This window comes from Echinops telfairi, unplaced genomic scaffold (assembly GCF_000313985.2).
Source record: "Echinops telfairi isolate 266 unplaced genomic scaffold, ASM31398v2 ScPeMD7_7468;HRSCAF=8506_0, whole genome shotgun sequence".
Classification (NCBI taxonomy): domain Eukaryota; kingdom Metazoa; phylum Chordata; class Mammalia; order Afrosoricida; family Tenrecidae; genus Echinops; species Echinops telfairi.
In genome coordinates this window covers 47,502,340-47,517,020 of record NW_022111369.1, presented here as the reverse complement: position 1 = coordinate 47,517,020, position 14,681 = coordinate 47,502,340, and the positions used below count along the sequence as shown (strand labels likewise).

Below are 14,681 nucleotides of genomic sequence, written 5' to 3'. Positions count from 1 at the left end.
AACGAAGGTGCATCTGGCTCAAGCCCTTGTATTTTAAATTGCCTCTTATGGATATGAAAGTTGGGTATTGAAAAAGGAAGAAAGAATTGATATAGTTGAATTTTGATGCTGGCAAAGAACATTGCCAGTACCGTGGACTTAAAAAAAAAAAAAAAAAAACCAATCCTGGAAGAAATACAGACAAAATCTTCCTTAGACTCTTCCTTTAGACATGCTATCAGGAGAGACCAGTACCAGGAAAAAGACATCATGCTTGGTAAAGCAGAGGGGCAGAGAAAAAGAATATTCTTGATGAGGTGGATTGACACACTGGCTGCAGTGCTTTGTGCAGTTGTGCATGGGATCGGTGTAAGTTGGAATCAACTTAGCAGCTTCTAACAACAATAAAGCCCCATGATAACTACTTCATGAAAGTCAGATTAAAGGAACAATACCTATAGTAATGCTGTGTGCATTATAAATATCCAATACATATTAATTATTATTATTATTAAGTAAAGATGCATTCCTTCCCTTCCCCATATCCTTCCCGATGGTGGAATGCATAGAATCCTTAAGTACTCTGCCCACCCATTTCCTACAGTAGACCCCTGACTTCTCTGGAATAAACCAAATTTAAACAGTGAGCATAAAATATTGAAGGAGTCAATGAAGCATGATTGCTTAATTAATTTCATTATCACATTAATATATGACATCACTCTTAGAGAAAGAACTTTTTTTTAGTTTATTACTTGCTACAATAACATGATTTCAAGTAAAGGCTACAGAGGAATCCTTTCACTTTGTTCTTCTCATAACGTGAAAGTCGCCTCAGTGTTGATAGGAAGTAGATATGTCGATCTGCGTGTTTTTTCTCGGCCACCTGAAAAGAAGAAAATAATGTTATGCAGAAGAAGAATATGCAGTGTTACAAAGTGGGTGAGGGAAAATCACATATATTTGAAAAACTGTTAGTGGTCATCCTGCTTCACTGCTTCAGCTGCAAAGCTACCTTCCACTGGTACCCAGGTCTGTCTTCTCTGCCATCACATTCCCTATGCTTTCTGTACACCATCAGATGTCCCTCACCTTTGTGTTACATGTGTGTAGACTGCATCGGAGGGGACATACTTAGCATATCTTTTGAATTCTCAAACATATAGCTTCTTTGCCATGTAAGCACTGCGGTAAGTCTCCTGGGACAGCATTACTGTGAGTTAGCTGTGCACCTCCCTCCCCACACAGAATCACCCTTCCCTCTTTCTGGACCAGACGGCCAAGTGCAGCAGCAGACTACGAAGGAACGGATACTTTCTGACTGTTGAGGAAACTGCCTGAACAGAGAGTCCCAGCACAACCAGCAGGAGTAACTGATACTCGTACTGCAGGACAAGTAGCCATAAGGCACTAGGGACAGTGAAGCAGGGCAACCAGAGACGCTGAAAATACACCTGGTTTGGGTTGATTATCGAAGGTATTACCTTGGTGTTTTGTACTCTATGTTTCTGAAGCTTACTGGGCTTTGGCTTCCAATTTGGGACCCTGAATGGAAAGGAGAGAAGCATAGGGAAATATTTTAAGATAATATGTATATATTTAGAGTCACAGGTTATCCTGAGTTTTGAACAGGACAATTACACCACCCGCTTTTGTATAGCAGACCCTGAAAACCCTTTCTTCAAGTGAGCTTGAGGAAAGTCCTTGAGGAAATTTCCAAGGACTTTATGAACTGCCCATACACCCACCTCTGATGTCCATGCGCACTTGGTGAACAATAGGTAGGAACTACTGAATTCTAATTAAGTGAAAGCATATTTTCAAAGAATAGATAGATTTTTCAAGGAAATGTCCACAGACTAAGCAGGGATAGGTCCTCTCCACCATAATCAGTTTGTGTGTCCTCCTGTGAGTGTTTGCAATGTGTGTGTACATGCACATGAGTATTCATGAAATGCATGTGTAGGATTGTGCATATATGTATTTGTGCATATACGTGTCTGTGCATTCTGAGTTTGAGAGGACAGTGGGTGATGGTAGAAAAGAAACCATGTAAAAGAAAGTTGAAAAACAAGTAACAGGTAGCCCATTGGAGCCGACATTCAGAAGCAACTGTGCATTCTTGGATCTTCGATTCCATAGTCACTGGAATGAGAACAAGCTCCCCTTCCCTCACCCCTGCTACCCTTACAGTCTCCCACTTCACACACGTGTATTCCCATCTGAGGCATGCTGCCACCAGAAGGTGAAGCAGTCACACTCTGAAGGCCTTCACTTCCTATCCTCTTGCCTTTACAAGTGATTGTGAACTCCTTCACTCAAGTCAGCTTGAGAATTGTGAACTCCTTCACTCAAGTCAGCTTGAGAATTTGCTTTACTTAGATAATTTGTTTTATTAATGGGTAATTCAAAGCAGAACACTGCGGACAAATGCTATCATTGAAGAACGGTTATTACCATCTTCATTAACCAAGAGTGGACAGCAATTCAGTTTAAGGTACTTGGGCAAGCCTTCTGAGACTAGAACCCAGGTCTTGCCGACATGACATCTTTTCCTACACCATGACTTTACCAAAGAGGCCATCTCAAGTCCTACCAGAGAGGACATATGAGTGATGTGGGTACCCCAGTTGCAGGCACAGACTTTGTAGACAGTGCAGGAAGAAAGCACATTCGGACAGGGAGCTCTGTTTTGTTTGCCTTCCCAGTAAGCATGTATCACTACCTCCTCGTTGAAGCAGGCTTCAGGCCCCTCCGCTTGGCAGCACTGCTCCACCAGGTGAGTGAAATCTGCAAACAGCGAAAGCAGCTTCACATCCGCGTGTTGAGGCTTCAGCTTCACTAAGTCAACAAGAAACCTGTGGTCCAGAAGTGTCAACAAACAGAATCAACTAGCAACATCTTCAGAAAGGCCCCCAAAATGATGGTCACCAAATCACATGCCTTGGGGTTTCAATTTGGGCAAGGGTACACATTTAATATATCACACATGTGAAAGGATGTCCTGAGACATTGCTTTTAATATGATGAGATAGATCCCATGGTAATGATCGTTCGAGGGTTACATAATCACAGCAAAATGACATAAATATATGACCATATATTACGACCCTATTATGCATGTTATTATAGAATATTTGGCTGAATTTGATCTTACTAGAAAATTAAGATTCAAAACAACCTCTAATCTCTTTCCTCAGTAGCAGAACACTATTCCTATTCCACTTAGGATAGACACTACCTAAACCACCCCCTCCCATACAAAATGGTTTGTTTCTTGGTATGTATAGATAGCATTGCCTGAGATTCCATGTTCAAATATAAGAGAGATTACCAAGGCAAACACCTACATCATTCCTTAGGGAAAATTTACATCATAATAAACTTGTTTATGAGCAAATATACTGGCTGCCCTTACAAGATTTTCCAAATCACAGTCTACCAAATGGTTGAGTAGTTAGCAAAGAAAGACAAGCTAACTATTTGCTCGTAAACAATGGTGATAGATGTTATCTAGTGTTTTGGAGGGGGTGTTTTTGTTTGCTTTGTTTTGCTTTTTCAGTTGGATATTCGGGACCCTTTGAAGAAAAGAATAGGTTTACAACCCTAATTGTGCATATCTGCTACAATAAAGCTTCTCACTAAACCATCATTTGTCTTCAGGTTGTAGGAAAAGCTGAAAGCAGAGAAGGTCTGTACCTTTCTTGCCTTCTCTGGCGTTCTTCATTGGTAGCCTGACATAAGTCTGGGTGGAAGGTAAATAAGCCTTGGGAGGCTGACTGAGGCAGGTAGATTTCGTCGCTTTTCAAATCGTAGAAGCAGTGCCTTCTGAAGGCAAAGCTAGATTGACAGCAATTCTCCACAGCAGGGTTAATGCTTCGCTTTTGATTGACGCCACATAATTCTCCAAGGACTAAATCCACCTATACAGACGAGAGTTAGAATTTAGACATGATTTTACATGCATTCATAATGTCTCATTGTGTACACAGTAAATTAGAGACCAGAGTTCTAAATGGCATCATGACCAAAAACAATCAAACTATATCTATGTAAATGCCTACAGATTAATTTCTCAGTAACATATACTTAAACTTGTAATTATGAGCTGAAGTCACCTGAACTTGGTAACCAAACACTGTAGCTCTTGGGCTATCCTCCTGGGATGTCCCCAGTATACTCTCCATCCAGACCCCAATCTATTTGATTGGCTTGGAAGCTACAATTTTATCAAAGTGGTAAGGGAGGCGGAAGATTTTGTAATGTTAGTTAAAATTACAGTGTTTCTTATATCATTCTAAAGCCATGCAGAGATTCCTATATCATTTTACCCAAGAAGTCACTTCTAATATACAAAAGAAGTGAAATCAGTGGTTTCAAGGTCTCCAAGAAAATATTCAGGACATCCTCCTTGCTTCAGCAGAAGGTTTTGATATAGTGAGTCAAAAGGAAAAATTGATGCCCTTTGCCTATTGGTGTTGAAATCAATGTAAAGAGAAAGCAAGAAAAGGAAGGTGAAGATAATGTATCCATATAAATCAAGAAAGACAAATATTCTCTCTTACACACACACACACACACACACACACACACACACACACACGGCACAAGGGACATGCTCACCGAATTGTCAAGGCAGGAAAACTGTTCTTCCTGTGCACAGCACACACTAAAGGCTTTCACAGTGTCCTGGCTGAGAGAGGTCAATTCTTCAGTAGAGAGCTGGGGAGCCATCCTTGTGAATCTGATAAGGCATCTGAGAGAACATTTGTCTGTGGTTTTTATTTTAAAAATAGATTCATGATCCCTAATTTAACCTGGAGACCCAAATTCTTCACAATTAGAGATAGCAAATGACGGTCCACCATGACCTCAGCTCTGTTTTTAACATCATAGAGAAATGAATGTCTCCTCCCTTATTTTCCTGAACTCTGCCTCCTGTGTGACTGTGTTTTCACTTCCTCTCTAGCCCGATAGTGATCTCTGAAGCTCATATTTGCCTGTCCTGTCTCACTTGTGAACATACGAACTCCTTGGCAAAAAAAAAAAAGGTTTGTAAAATCTTGCTTCGTGGCATAGTGAATAAATGTTTAAGGAGAAGATAATACATTCCTGTAAGAAAAAGATGACCTGAGAAAAAGGAAACTAAATTCCGATGGCAGGAAACAGTGGAAGCATGTTTTTAAAGCTGCTTCTTTTGTTTGGATTTTTAGTTTTTAATTTGGGGGGTCAGTTATCAAACACTACATTAGTTATGATAATTAATAAAGAAAAGTTAAATTAACTGTATATTACTCACCAATGCTCACAAGAGCATTAATAGATTAAATATGCAAATATTTAAGCACATCCAGTTATTTTTCCAAACTTTTGTTAACGGAAACTGAAGTTCTCCACCCGCCTCGCTCTCGTGAAGCTGTGACCCACCGCCGCACTTGCTTTATCTCAGTCCGCGGTGGCAGAAGCCAGGGAGACTGGCTGTCAACAGAAGGGAGCAAGGGCGGCTCAAACACACACGAAGCAGTAGAGAATCCATGGTCCAGAGTCTTGGCCTCATTTTCTCTCAGGTGCACAATCTTTTGTTTGAGCCTCATTTCTGGTGGAGATTTAATGTGACACCACAATGTGCATTCTTGACTTCCACCCTTTTTCCTTCCTTTCAGAGCTTATAAATTGGCCATAACCAGTTTAAATGTTCTTCCCTAGATAGGACTCTGTTACCATGGACACAGATATTAACCTGCCTTTATCAACAACCTACTCATGTTTGAAGCCATCTTTCCCCAATTTCTGAGCTTGTTCACAGGAATGTTGTACCATCTTGAGGCTTTTCTCCGTTGTCTCATTGAACTTTTCTTCCTGAAAATAAACACAATCATGCTGCTGAACATTTTCTCTCATATTCCATCTTACCACTCATGCTGACTCATCAAATCATTTTATTTCTATAATATTTTCAAGCAGTCATTATCATACATTACCCACTAAATTGAAGATACGTTTAATATGTGTGTGCAGCAATTTGAATCTTTTCAATTATATATATTTACACATAGGTGTTTTGCTTAAATTTAAAGTCTAAATTTTTCATCATTATCATGATTTCATATATTTGTCTAGAGCTTACCTGTTTACAAAACATGGTTAAATCTCAGGTTGATGACATGAAATTTCAGATCTTAGGTTGGTCACTTGGGATTTCACTTTGAAAGGGCCAGAACAGCTGTTATATCCATTTGTAAGTAAACAGGTCATGTGAAGTTAAGCAATTTACCCAGAACAACTCAGCTCATATTATGACAGGGTGTTTTAAATCATTGTTGCCTTTATTGTATCCTCTTCTTCCTCTTTTAGAAAGTAACTTAGGCCCTCTAATAGCTATCTTCAAATGTTTTATGAACTTTCTCTTGTGTAACATAAGAATTTACATATAAATCACAAAGCGAACACTGCAGATAATGGACAAATAATGTTGAACAATTTTTTCCTCATTGTAGACAAAATATCTCTATCAATGTGATTCTTTTAAAAGACAACCTTCTTATGTACTGTGACAGAGCTAAACAAAAATTCAAATCTTCTGAATCAATTGTTCCAATTTGAATGATTGTAAGCTGGTATGAAAATGGTTTTATGACAAATGGAAGAAAAGTTAAACTAAAGCAAACACTTCTCAAAGAAAGGGGTAACAAGTCAGAAATTAAGAATTATAAATCTCAGGGCGTGTAACAGAATAGCAAGGGGAACAGAGCAACGAAGTTCCCAGGGAATACCAAAAATAAGGCTTTGGGGCCAGCGCTTGGTACCCCATCAGACTCAACCAGAAAATACTCCTAAAGGCCAACAAACAGTCCTTGAACAAACTACAGGCTTTTCTTTGTTGTTGTTGTTGTTATTGTTGTGGTTTGTCATTGGCTTTTTGTTGTTGTTTTGTTTTCTTTTGTTGCTTTGTTTTGCTCTGTCTTGTTTTTGTGCATGTTATTATCTCTGCAGGTCTGTCTAAATACGATAGGCTGGGTGAGCAATCTTGAGGAGAAAACAATAGGACCGACAGTTCTGGGGGACATGGGAGAGGGGAAAGTGGGGGGAAAGGAAGTGGTGTCCACAAACCCAGGGACAAGGGAACAACAAGTGATCCAAATCGGTGGTGAGGGATTGTGGGAGGCATAGTAGTGCATGATCAAGAGTAATGTAACTGAAAAGAATTACTGAATCCCAAATGAAGGCTGAACATGAGAGTGGGACAAGAGGAAAGGAAAAGAAAATAGAGGAAAGAGTTAGGAAGCAAAGGACATTTATAGAGGTCTAAATACAGGCATGTACATATGTAAATATATTTATATATGAGGATGTGGGAATAGGTCTATGTGCATATATGTATAGGTTTAGTATTAAGGTAGTAGATGGACATTAGGCCTCCAATCAAATACTCCCTCAATGCAAGAATACTTTGTTCTATTAAACTGGCATTGTATGATGCTCATCTTCCCAACATAATTGCTGAAGACAGTGGGTACACAAGCAAATGTGGTGAAGAAAGCTGATGGTGCCCGGCTATCAAATGATATAGCATCTGGGGTCTTAAAGGCTTGAAGGTAAACAAGTGGCCATCTAGCTCATAAGCAACAAAGCCCACATGGAAGAAGCACACCAGCCTGTGTGATCACAAGGTGTCGAAGGGATCAGGTATCAGACATCAAAAAATCAACAAAAAATCAAATCATTGTGAATGAGGGGGAGTGCATATTTGGGACCCAAGATCCACCTGTAGGCAACTGGACATCCCCTTACAGAAGCGTTGTGGGGCAGAGGTGAGCCAGTCAGGGTACCATGTAGCAATGATGAGACATACAACTTTCCTCTAGTTCCTAAATGCTTCCTCCTCCCACACTATCATGACCCCAATTCTACCGTACAAATTTGGCTAGACCAGAGGATGTACACTGCTACAGATAGGAACTGGAAACACGGGGAATCCAGGATGGATGATCCTTTTAGGTTCAGTGCAAAGAGTGGAAATACTGGGAGGATGGAGGGGAGGTGGGTGGAAAGGGGGGAACTGATTGCAAGGATCTACATGTGACCTCCTCCCTGGGGAGTGGACAACAGAAAAGTGGGTGAAGGGAGACATCGGGCAGTGTAAGAAATGACAAAATAATAATTTATAAATTATCAAGGGTTCATGAGCGTTGGGGAGCGGGGAGGGAGGGGAAAATTGAGGACTGATGCCAAGGGCTTAAGTGAAGAGCAAATGTTTTGAGAGTGTTGAGGGCAGCGAATGTACAAATGTGCTTTACACAATTGATGCATGTATGGATTGTGATAAGAGTTGTATGAGCCACCAATAATATGATTTATAAAAGAATTAATAAAGTAAAGATAACATTACCAACAACAACAATCCGTACATCTTATAACAATCCATACATCAAAAAAAAATGCATACATCAATTGCATCAAGCACATTTGTACATGTGTTGCCATCATCCTTTTCAAAATACTTTCTACTTGAGCCTTTGCTATCAGCTCCTTTTTCCCCACCCCCACTGTCCGACCCTCATGACCCCTTGATAAATTATAAATTATTATTATTTTCATATCTTACACCATCCACTGTCTCCCTTCACCCATGTTTCTATTGTTCCTCCCCCTCAGAGACTGCAAATATTTACAGAAGCAGATAATTTCAACTTTCTCACTAGGAGTGGCTGGGAGCTTTGAACTACTGACCTTGCAGTCCAACACTTAACCTACTTTAACACCATTCCAGATGTTTTCCCAGAAAGTACTATTCTGATTTTACTTTTTAAAAGTGTGTACATATATTATTTTTAGGCAGATAAAAATGAAATAGTATATTAGCCATACCTATTTCTCACTGATAGAATCAGAAATACTGTTTTATATTGGAAAATTAATACTTCTAATCCTTTAATACTTTTTTACCATCTAAAACTTCAATATGGCTAAATATCATATAAATCACTACTATCAAGTGAATTCTGACTTATAGTAACCCTTTATAGTGTTTCCACGATAAATCTTTACAGAAACATGAGGCCTCATCTTTCTCCCACAGACTAGATAGGGGATAAGAACTGTTGACTTTGTGGTTAACAACCCAAAACCCAACCCTCTGTGCCCCTACGGTTCCCTTAAATATCAAAGAGATTAGTAAACAAAAATGTAAATATAAAATGTTCAATTAGAAGACATTTTTCACTCAATGCAATAAATGTATAGTTCAAAACACTAGGCATAACCCAAACTCATGATGCTAGTCTTCTCAATGATTAACCGATAGGAATTTAAAATGAACTCAGATTGATCAATCAAATCTGTCAATCCAAGAAGCTAGACTAAGAAGAGTGTATAATTCATCGGTGCTATCCTACAGCTTGGTTGTACCACTTCTGTTGGGGGATATCCAATTATCTAAGGATATTCCTCTAGTTCCTAAATACTTCCCCCCACTCACCCAACCATGACCCAGTTCTAACTTACAAATCCGGCTAGACTGGAGAACACACATTGGTACAGATAAGCGCTCTGGACACAGGAAATTAAGGAAAGATAAACTCCTCAGGAATAGTAATTGGAGTGATGATATCATGAGGGTAGGGGGATGGCCAGGGAGGGGGAAGGGCGAGAAAATGGGAACCCATCAACAGATTGGATATATAGGCCCCACACACACGAAGGTGATGAAAATGGAAATGTGGGTGAAGGGAGACAAAAGACCGTATATGATATGAAATAACAACGTATAATTGGTCAAGGATACAGGAGGGTAGGAATGGGTTTTAAAAAAGAGCTTACATCAAGGAGTCAAGCAGAAAATGTCTTGGAAATGATGATGGCAACATATGTACAAATATGCTTGATACAATTGATGTATGTAATGTGATGAGCTGTAAGACTCCCAATAAAATGATGAGGGGGCGGGGGGGAAGAAGATGAGTGTAGGATCAGGCTTGGTCACAGACTTATTAACAACTTGCAATATGCAGATAACATAACTTTGCTTACTGAATAACAAGATTATTTGGAGTACTTACTAATGAAGAGCAAGACTGCAGCCTTCAGTGTGGGCTGCAATTCAGCATAAAGAAACAAAACAAAATCCTCACCATGGGACCAGTTCACATGATGACATATGGGGAAAAGGTAGAAATTATCAAGGATTTAATTTAACTGGGAATCCATAATCACTATTCATGGAAGCAGGAGTTTAAAATTCAAATAGTTGGATTGGGCACATCTGCTGAACAAGACCTTTGTACAGTGTTAAAGAGCAAAGATATCATTTTGAGAACTATAGAGCATCTGGGCCAATCCATGGTCTTTTCACTCACCTTCCAAGTGTGGAAAAGCTGGACAATAAATAAAGAACACCAAACAAGAATTGTGGTGTTGATGAAGAATATTGAAATTATCCTGCAATGCCAAAAACAAACAAACAAATCTTTCTGGGAAGAAGTACAGCCAGAATGTTCCTTAGAAGGAAGGATGGTAAGACTTCTTCTCAGGTACTTTGGACATATTATCAGGAGGTGCCTCCCTGGAAAAGGGCATCATGCTTGGGAGAGTAAAGGGTAAGCAAAAAAAGAGGAAGAGCCTCACTGAGCTGGGCTGGCACGGTGACAGCAGCAAGGCAGGCCTAGGGGAGATTGTAAGGAAAGAAAGGCACAAGGCTGGGTGCGGTTTAGTTCTACCATACACGGGATTACTAGGAGTCAGAATAACCAAAAGCCTAGGCTGAAATTTTCACGTCAATTTTTATGTTTTGTGGTTTGGGTTCGTTGCTTATTTTTGCGGTTTTAACTCTCTGAACATGTACTCACAGAACCTACCGCATGACTGTAACAATCGGAAGGGTTTTCTTTTTTGCAGCAATCATCCAGGAGATTCTCATACACTTCACCAATTCTTAAAATCTCTGGTGTAGACAGATCTTGATGTCTCCTTGAGTATTCATAAAGAAACCTAGTATGTGCAAAATATTACAAAAATATTAGAGAACTACTAAAACATCAAACCCTTTTAGTCCAATCAGATCCACTAATAGAAATCTGTTTTGATGGATTCTGGGAGCCCACTAAACTCTAGCCCCAATCCGAGAACAGTTAGTTCAGATAACATGGCCCTGCGCGATACTTGCCTTCATGAAGTGATCCCTGAAGATAAGGGTGCTGCAGCAAAGTGTGGTGAAGAAAGCAGAGGGTGCCCAGCTATCAATTGAAATGGTGTCTGGGTTCTTAAAAGCTTATATTCAAACAAACAAGACTCCATCTAAGCAAGGAGTCAACTAAGTCCAAATGGAAGAAGCACACCAATTTGTATGATCCAAAGATGACAAGTACAAAATTCAAATATGACAAAGGGAAAAGTATCGGAGCTTAAATTGTGAACACCCAATATGTGGAAGGGTGTGGAGGACAGTGGAAGCCCAAAAATGATCTGCAGAGCATTTAGTTAGATTAAGGGCTATCAGAACAGCCCCCCCTCGCCACAGGCAATGGTCTGGAACAGCCTTACTATCATACATAGATCATTGTCATCCTAATTAGGCTGAATAAAACTTGATACTTGGCCAGTTAACCTCTCTCTAGAGTCTAGACCCAACCTGAATTTGTTCTAAGTGCAGGAATATCTTGCTTGATCCTAGCATTTTCAAAATTGATGGAGGTCTTTTCTTTCCTGCTCATTGTGGTATTTTTATCTTTATATTGCTATTGTTTTGCCCTTACCACTTCATTTCATTTTTTACTTGACTGTTTCCACTGGGTTTAACAGTATATAAAGCACAGAAGGAGTGGATGCATAGAGATAATAACTGATACAAGGGTTTATAGGGGATGTAGGGTGGTTGGGGGGGTGAGGGGATTTCCGGTGGGGAGGAGGGGAGAGAGAGGGGTTTGGGAAGTAATCAGTGAAGGGGGGAGGGGGAGGGAGCACTGGAACAGAATGTAATTACACAGCTCATTCTAAAGGCAATTCAGTCATGGGGAGAAAAAAAGAAAGAAAATGTTCTCAAGTTGATTGCGGTAATGATTGTATAAATTTTCATGACATGATTGAATGATTGAATTGTATGATGTGGATTATGTGCCAATAAAACTAAAAAATAAATAAATAAATCTGCTTTCAAATACTATGTTCTTTCTATGGTATGGTCAGAGAATGATGGTAGACCCAATATTCCATGGTTGGTTTTAAATTGGAAATGGTTTTTTTCACTTGGGGAGATATAACCAATAGAGTTATTGAGATTAAATTATTAGCATTATTTCCCCCATAAAACATCAGAAATATTCTATTAGATCATTAGCACCTTAAAAGATAAGTGTTAGAAATAATTCTGATAGAAAATATGTTGGCTTCCAACTAGGGATGGTGAGAATCTGTCTTTCATCCTATGCCCAGAGACAGCTCTGTGAGAGAGAGCTTTTGCCAATTACTTCATCCTGCTACTTACCAAATATAGGATTGATCACCCTTCATCCCTGAATCAATGGTTTCCATGACCATAATCTCAGAGACCCCAAGAGCATAGGTAGGTGTTACTTGGGGGTTGTAGAAAAGAGAAAGGAGCGATACCACCACTCGTTAAGTCTTGGTAAGTGTTAGACAGGTAGTCCCTGAACGGTGCAAATGGTTAATGTGCTTGGTCACTAACAAAAAAGTTGGTGGTTTGAGACCACCCAGAAGTTCTTCAAAGAAATAATGATCTCCTTTAAAATTAAAAAAAAAAACAGCCATTAAAACTTCAGTGGAGCATAGTTGTACTCTGACATGTGCACGTTGTTAGGAGTCAGTCAGGATGGCAACTTATAGTGGTAGAACTTAGATCAAGCTTTAGACATAAAAAATAAAGGTTCACTTCCTGGTCTTTGTAAACACTTTGTCATCTCTTATGGGTTGAATTGTGTGTCCCCCTAGCACACACACCCCCCCACACACACACCAAAACATACATGTCAATCCTAACCTAGGTGTCTGTGGTTCTAATCCCATTGGGGGAAAGGTTGTGTCTGTTATGACAGTAGGGTTTATCTCAAGTCAATATCTTTTAAGATGCAAAAGAGGTTACACAAGTAAGCAAGAGAAGCAGAGATAGAGCAAGAGAGATGCCACGCCACAGGAAGATTTCCCAGGAGTAGAAACTCAGAAGAGGCAAAGGTCCTCCTCCAGAGTTCACAAAGAGAGAAAGCCTCTAAGTTCAGAACTCAAGTCTCCTAGGAAATAAATTTCTCTTCATGAAAGCCACCCAGATGGGGTATTACCGTTATAGCACTACAAGTTCCATGACATCATTAAGTTTCTCTTATTCTTCAGGATTTGTACTATTTTCTAGTGAACAAAACTAAGCTTCACTCTACGTAAGCACCCTGTCAGAAATTTTGAAATGTTTATGCTATTCTGTTTTACACCAACTTGAGCTCCTGCCCCAAAGACAGGCATCTCCCCTATGCACCTAACCTGTGCTATTTTATAACCTTCCTCATAAATGCATCCTATTTTTGCAACCAAGACATTTTTAGATGATTTGTCATGTTTTGTTAAAATAAGACCTTACAAAAGTCAAATTCTAGGACACTCTTTTCAAACACACACCCTCACCACCACCACCACTCTTTTTTTGTTTTGGCCATTGCCCTCTTGATGAATCTTGGTTTAGCTAATATTGTCTCTCCAGTTTCTCCATCTGTCTTTTCCGTAGCATTTCTTTTCCCTAGGTTGGGGATCCATTAAGATTGTGAGGTCACAGGTTCACAGGCAGAAAGAGTGCAGCTTGAAACTCTGCCTCTAAGTCAAATGCTCCTTGTCGCTCTCTATCCTTCTCCCCAATGGCTTCAAAATTTACCAACTCTCCAGGCTCTAATAATGAAGATGATGACAAAAATCACTTCCATTCAATAAGCCTACAAGTGAAGTGCTTTCCATCTACCATCTTGTTGAGCTTAATTTGATTTAATATTTGTGACTCCTGAGACATAATAAAGTGCAAGAACAGGGCTCTGGAGGCAGACAACTTTGCATTTGAATCTTAGCTTTACTACATAAACTTTGGGAAGTCATCTCATATTAACTGGGAGGCTTTGCGTTAACTTACTTTACCTCTTTGAGCTTCACCTGCTAAAAATGTTCTTTACCACTTGCAAAATGAAGATAATAAAAGTTAATGAACCACAGAGGGTTATTTGGGACATTAAATTTGTTGGTAGACCAAGAAACACTGAAAATTCAGTAACTATGGAATGGGCATAAGCTGTTATTATAATGCATCCTTTGAATCCAGACTTCCTTATAGAGTTCCAGTCCTACATTGCATCCTGATATTACCAATGAAACACAGACAGTCTAGGCACCTCCATGTCAACATGCTCAGACTCAAACACTGTCCTTCCCACAAAACCTGCCTCAGAACCTGGACTTCCACTGAATGTGAAAATTTGTCACACTGTCAGCTAAGCCCCTAGGTGGGATTTCTTTCAGATAAGAGTTATAGCAAAGCAAAATAGACTCTGTCCTTCTTTATTCTTCAGTAAAAATGCTTCATGACATATTTAGTTTGCATAAGTGATTACTACCACATACACATCAAGAAGTTTTCTGTAAGCTGATGGCGCCCGGCTATCAAAGGATATAGCATCTGGGGTCTTAAATAACATGGCCCTGCGCGATACTTGCCTTCATGA

General features: G+C 39.6%; 1 protein-coding gene across 1 annotated transcript in view; it reads right to left on the bottom strand.

Annotated features, from left to right (window-relative positions):
• Positions 1 to 703: 703 nt before the first annotated feature.
• The window catches only part of AFM (afamin), a 35,420-nt gene continuing 21,442 nt past the window's right edge, over positions 704 to 14,681 (bottom strand). The window contains exons 9-15 of the mRNA XM_045284113.1: positions 10,833 to 10,965; positions 5,741 to 5,838; positions 4,603 to 4,735; positions 3,679 to 3,902; positions 2,705 to 2,837; positions 1,464 to 1,524; positions 704 to 865 (exon numbers count right to left, since the gene is read on the bottom strand). Coding sequence (XP_045140048.1) covers positions 1,495 to 1,524; positions 2,705 to 2,837; positions 3,679 to 3,902; positions 4,603 to 4,735; positions 5,741 to 5,838; positions 10,833 to 10,965 — 751 coding nt within the window. The 3' untranslated portion in view covers positions 704 to 865; positions 1,464 to 1,494. The remainder of the gene's footprint in view (positions 866 to 1,463; positions 1,525 to 2,704; positions 2,838 to 3,678; positions 3,903 to 4,602; positions 4,736 to 5,740; positions 5,839 to 10,832; positions 10,966 to 14,681) is intronic.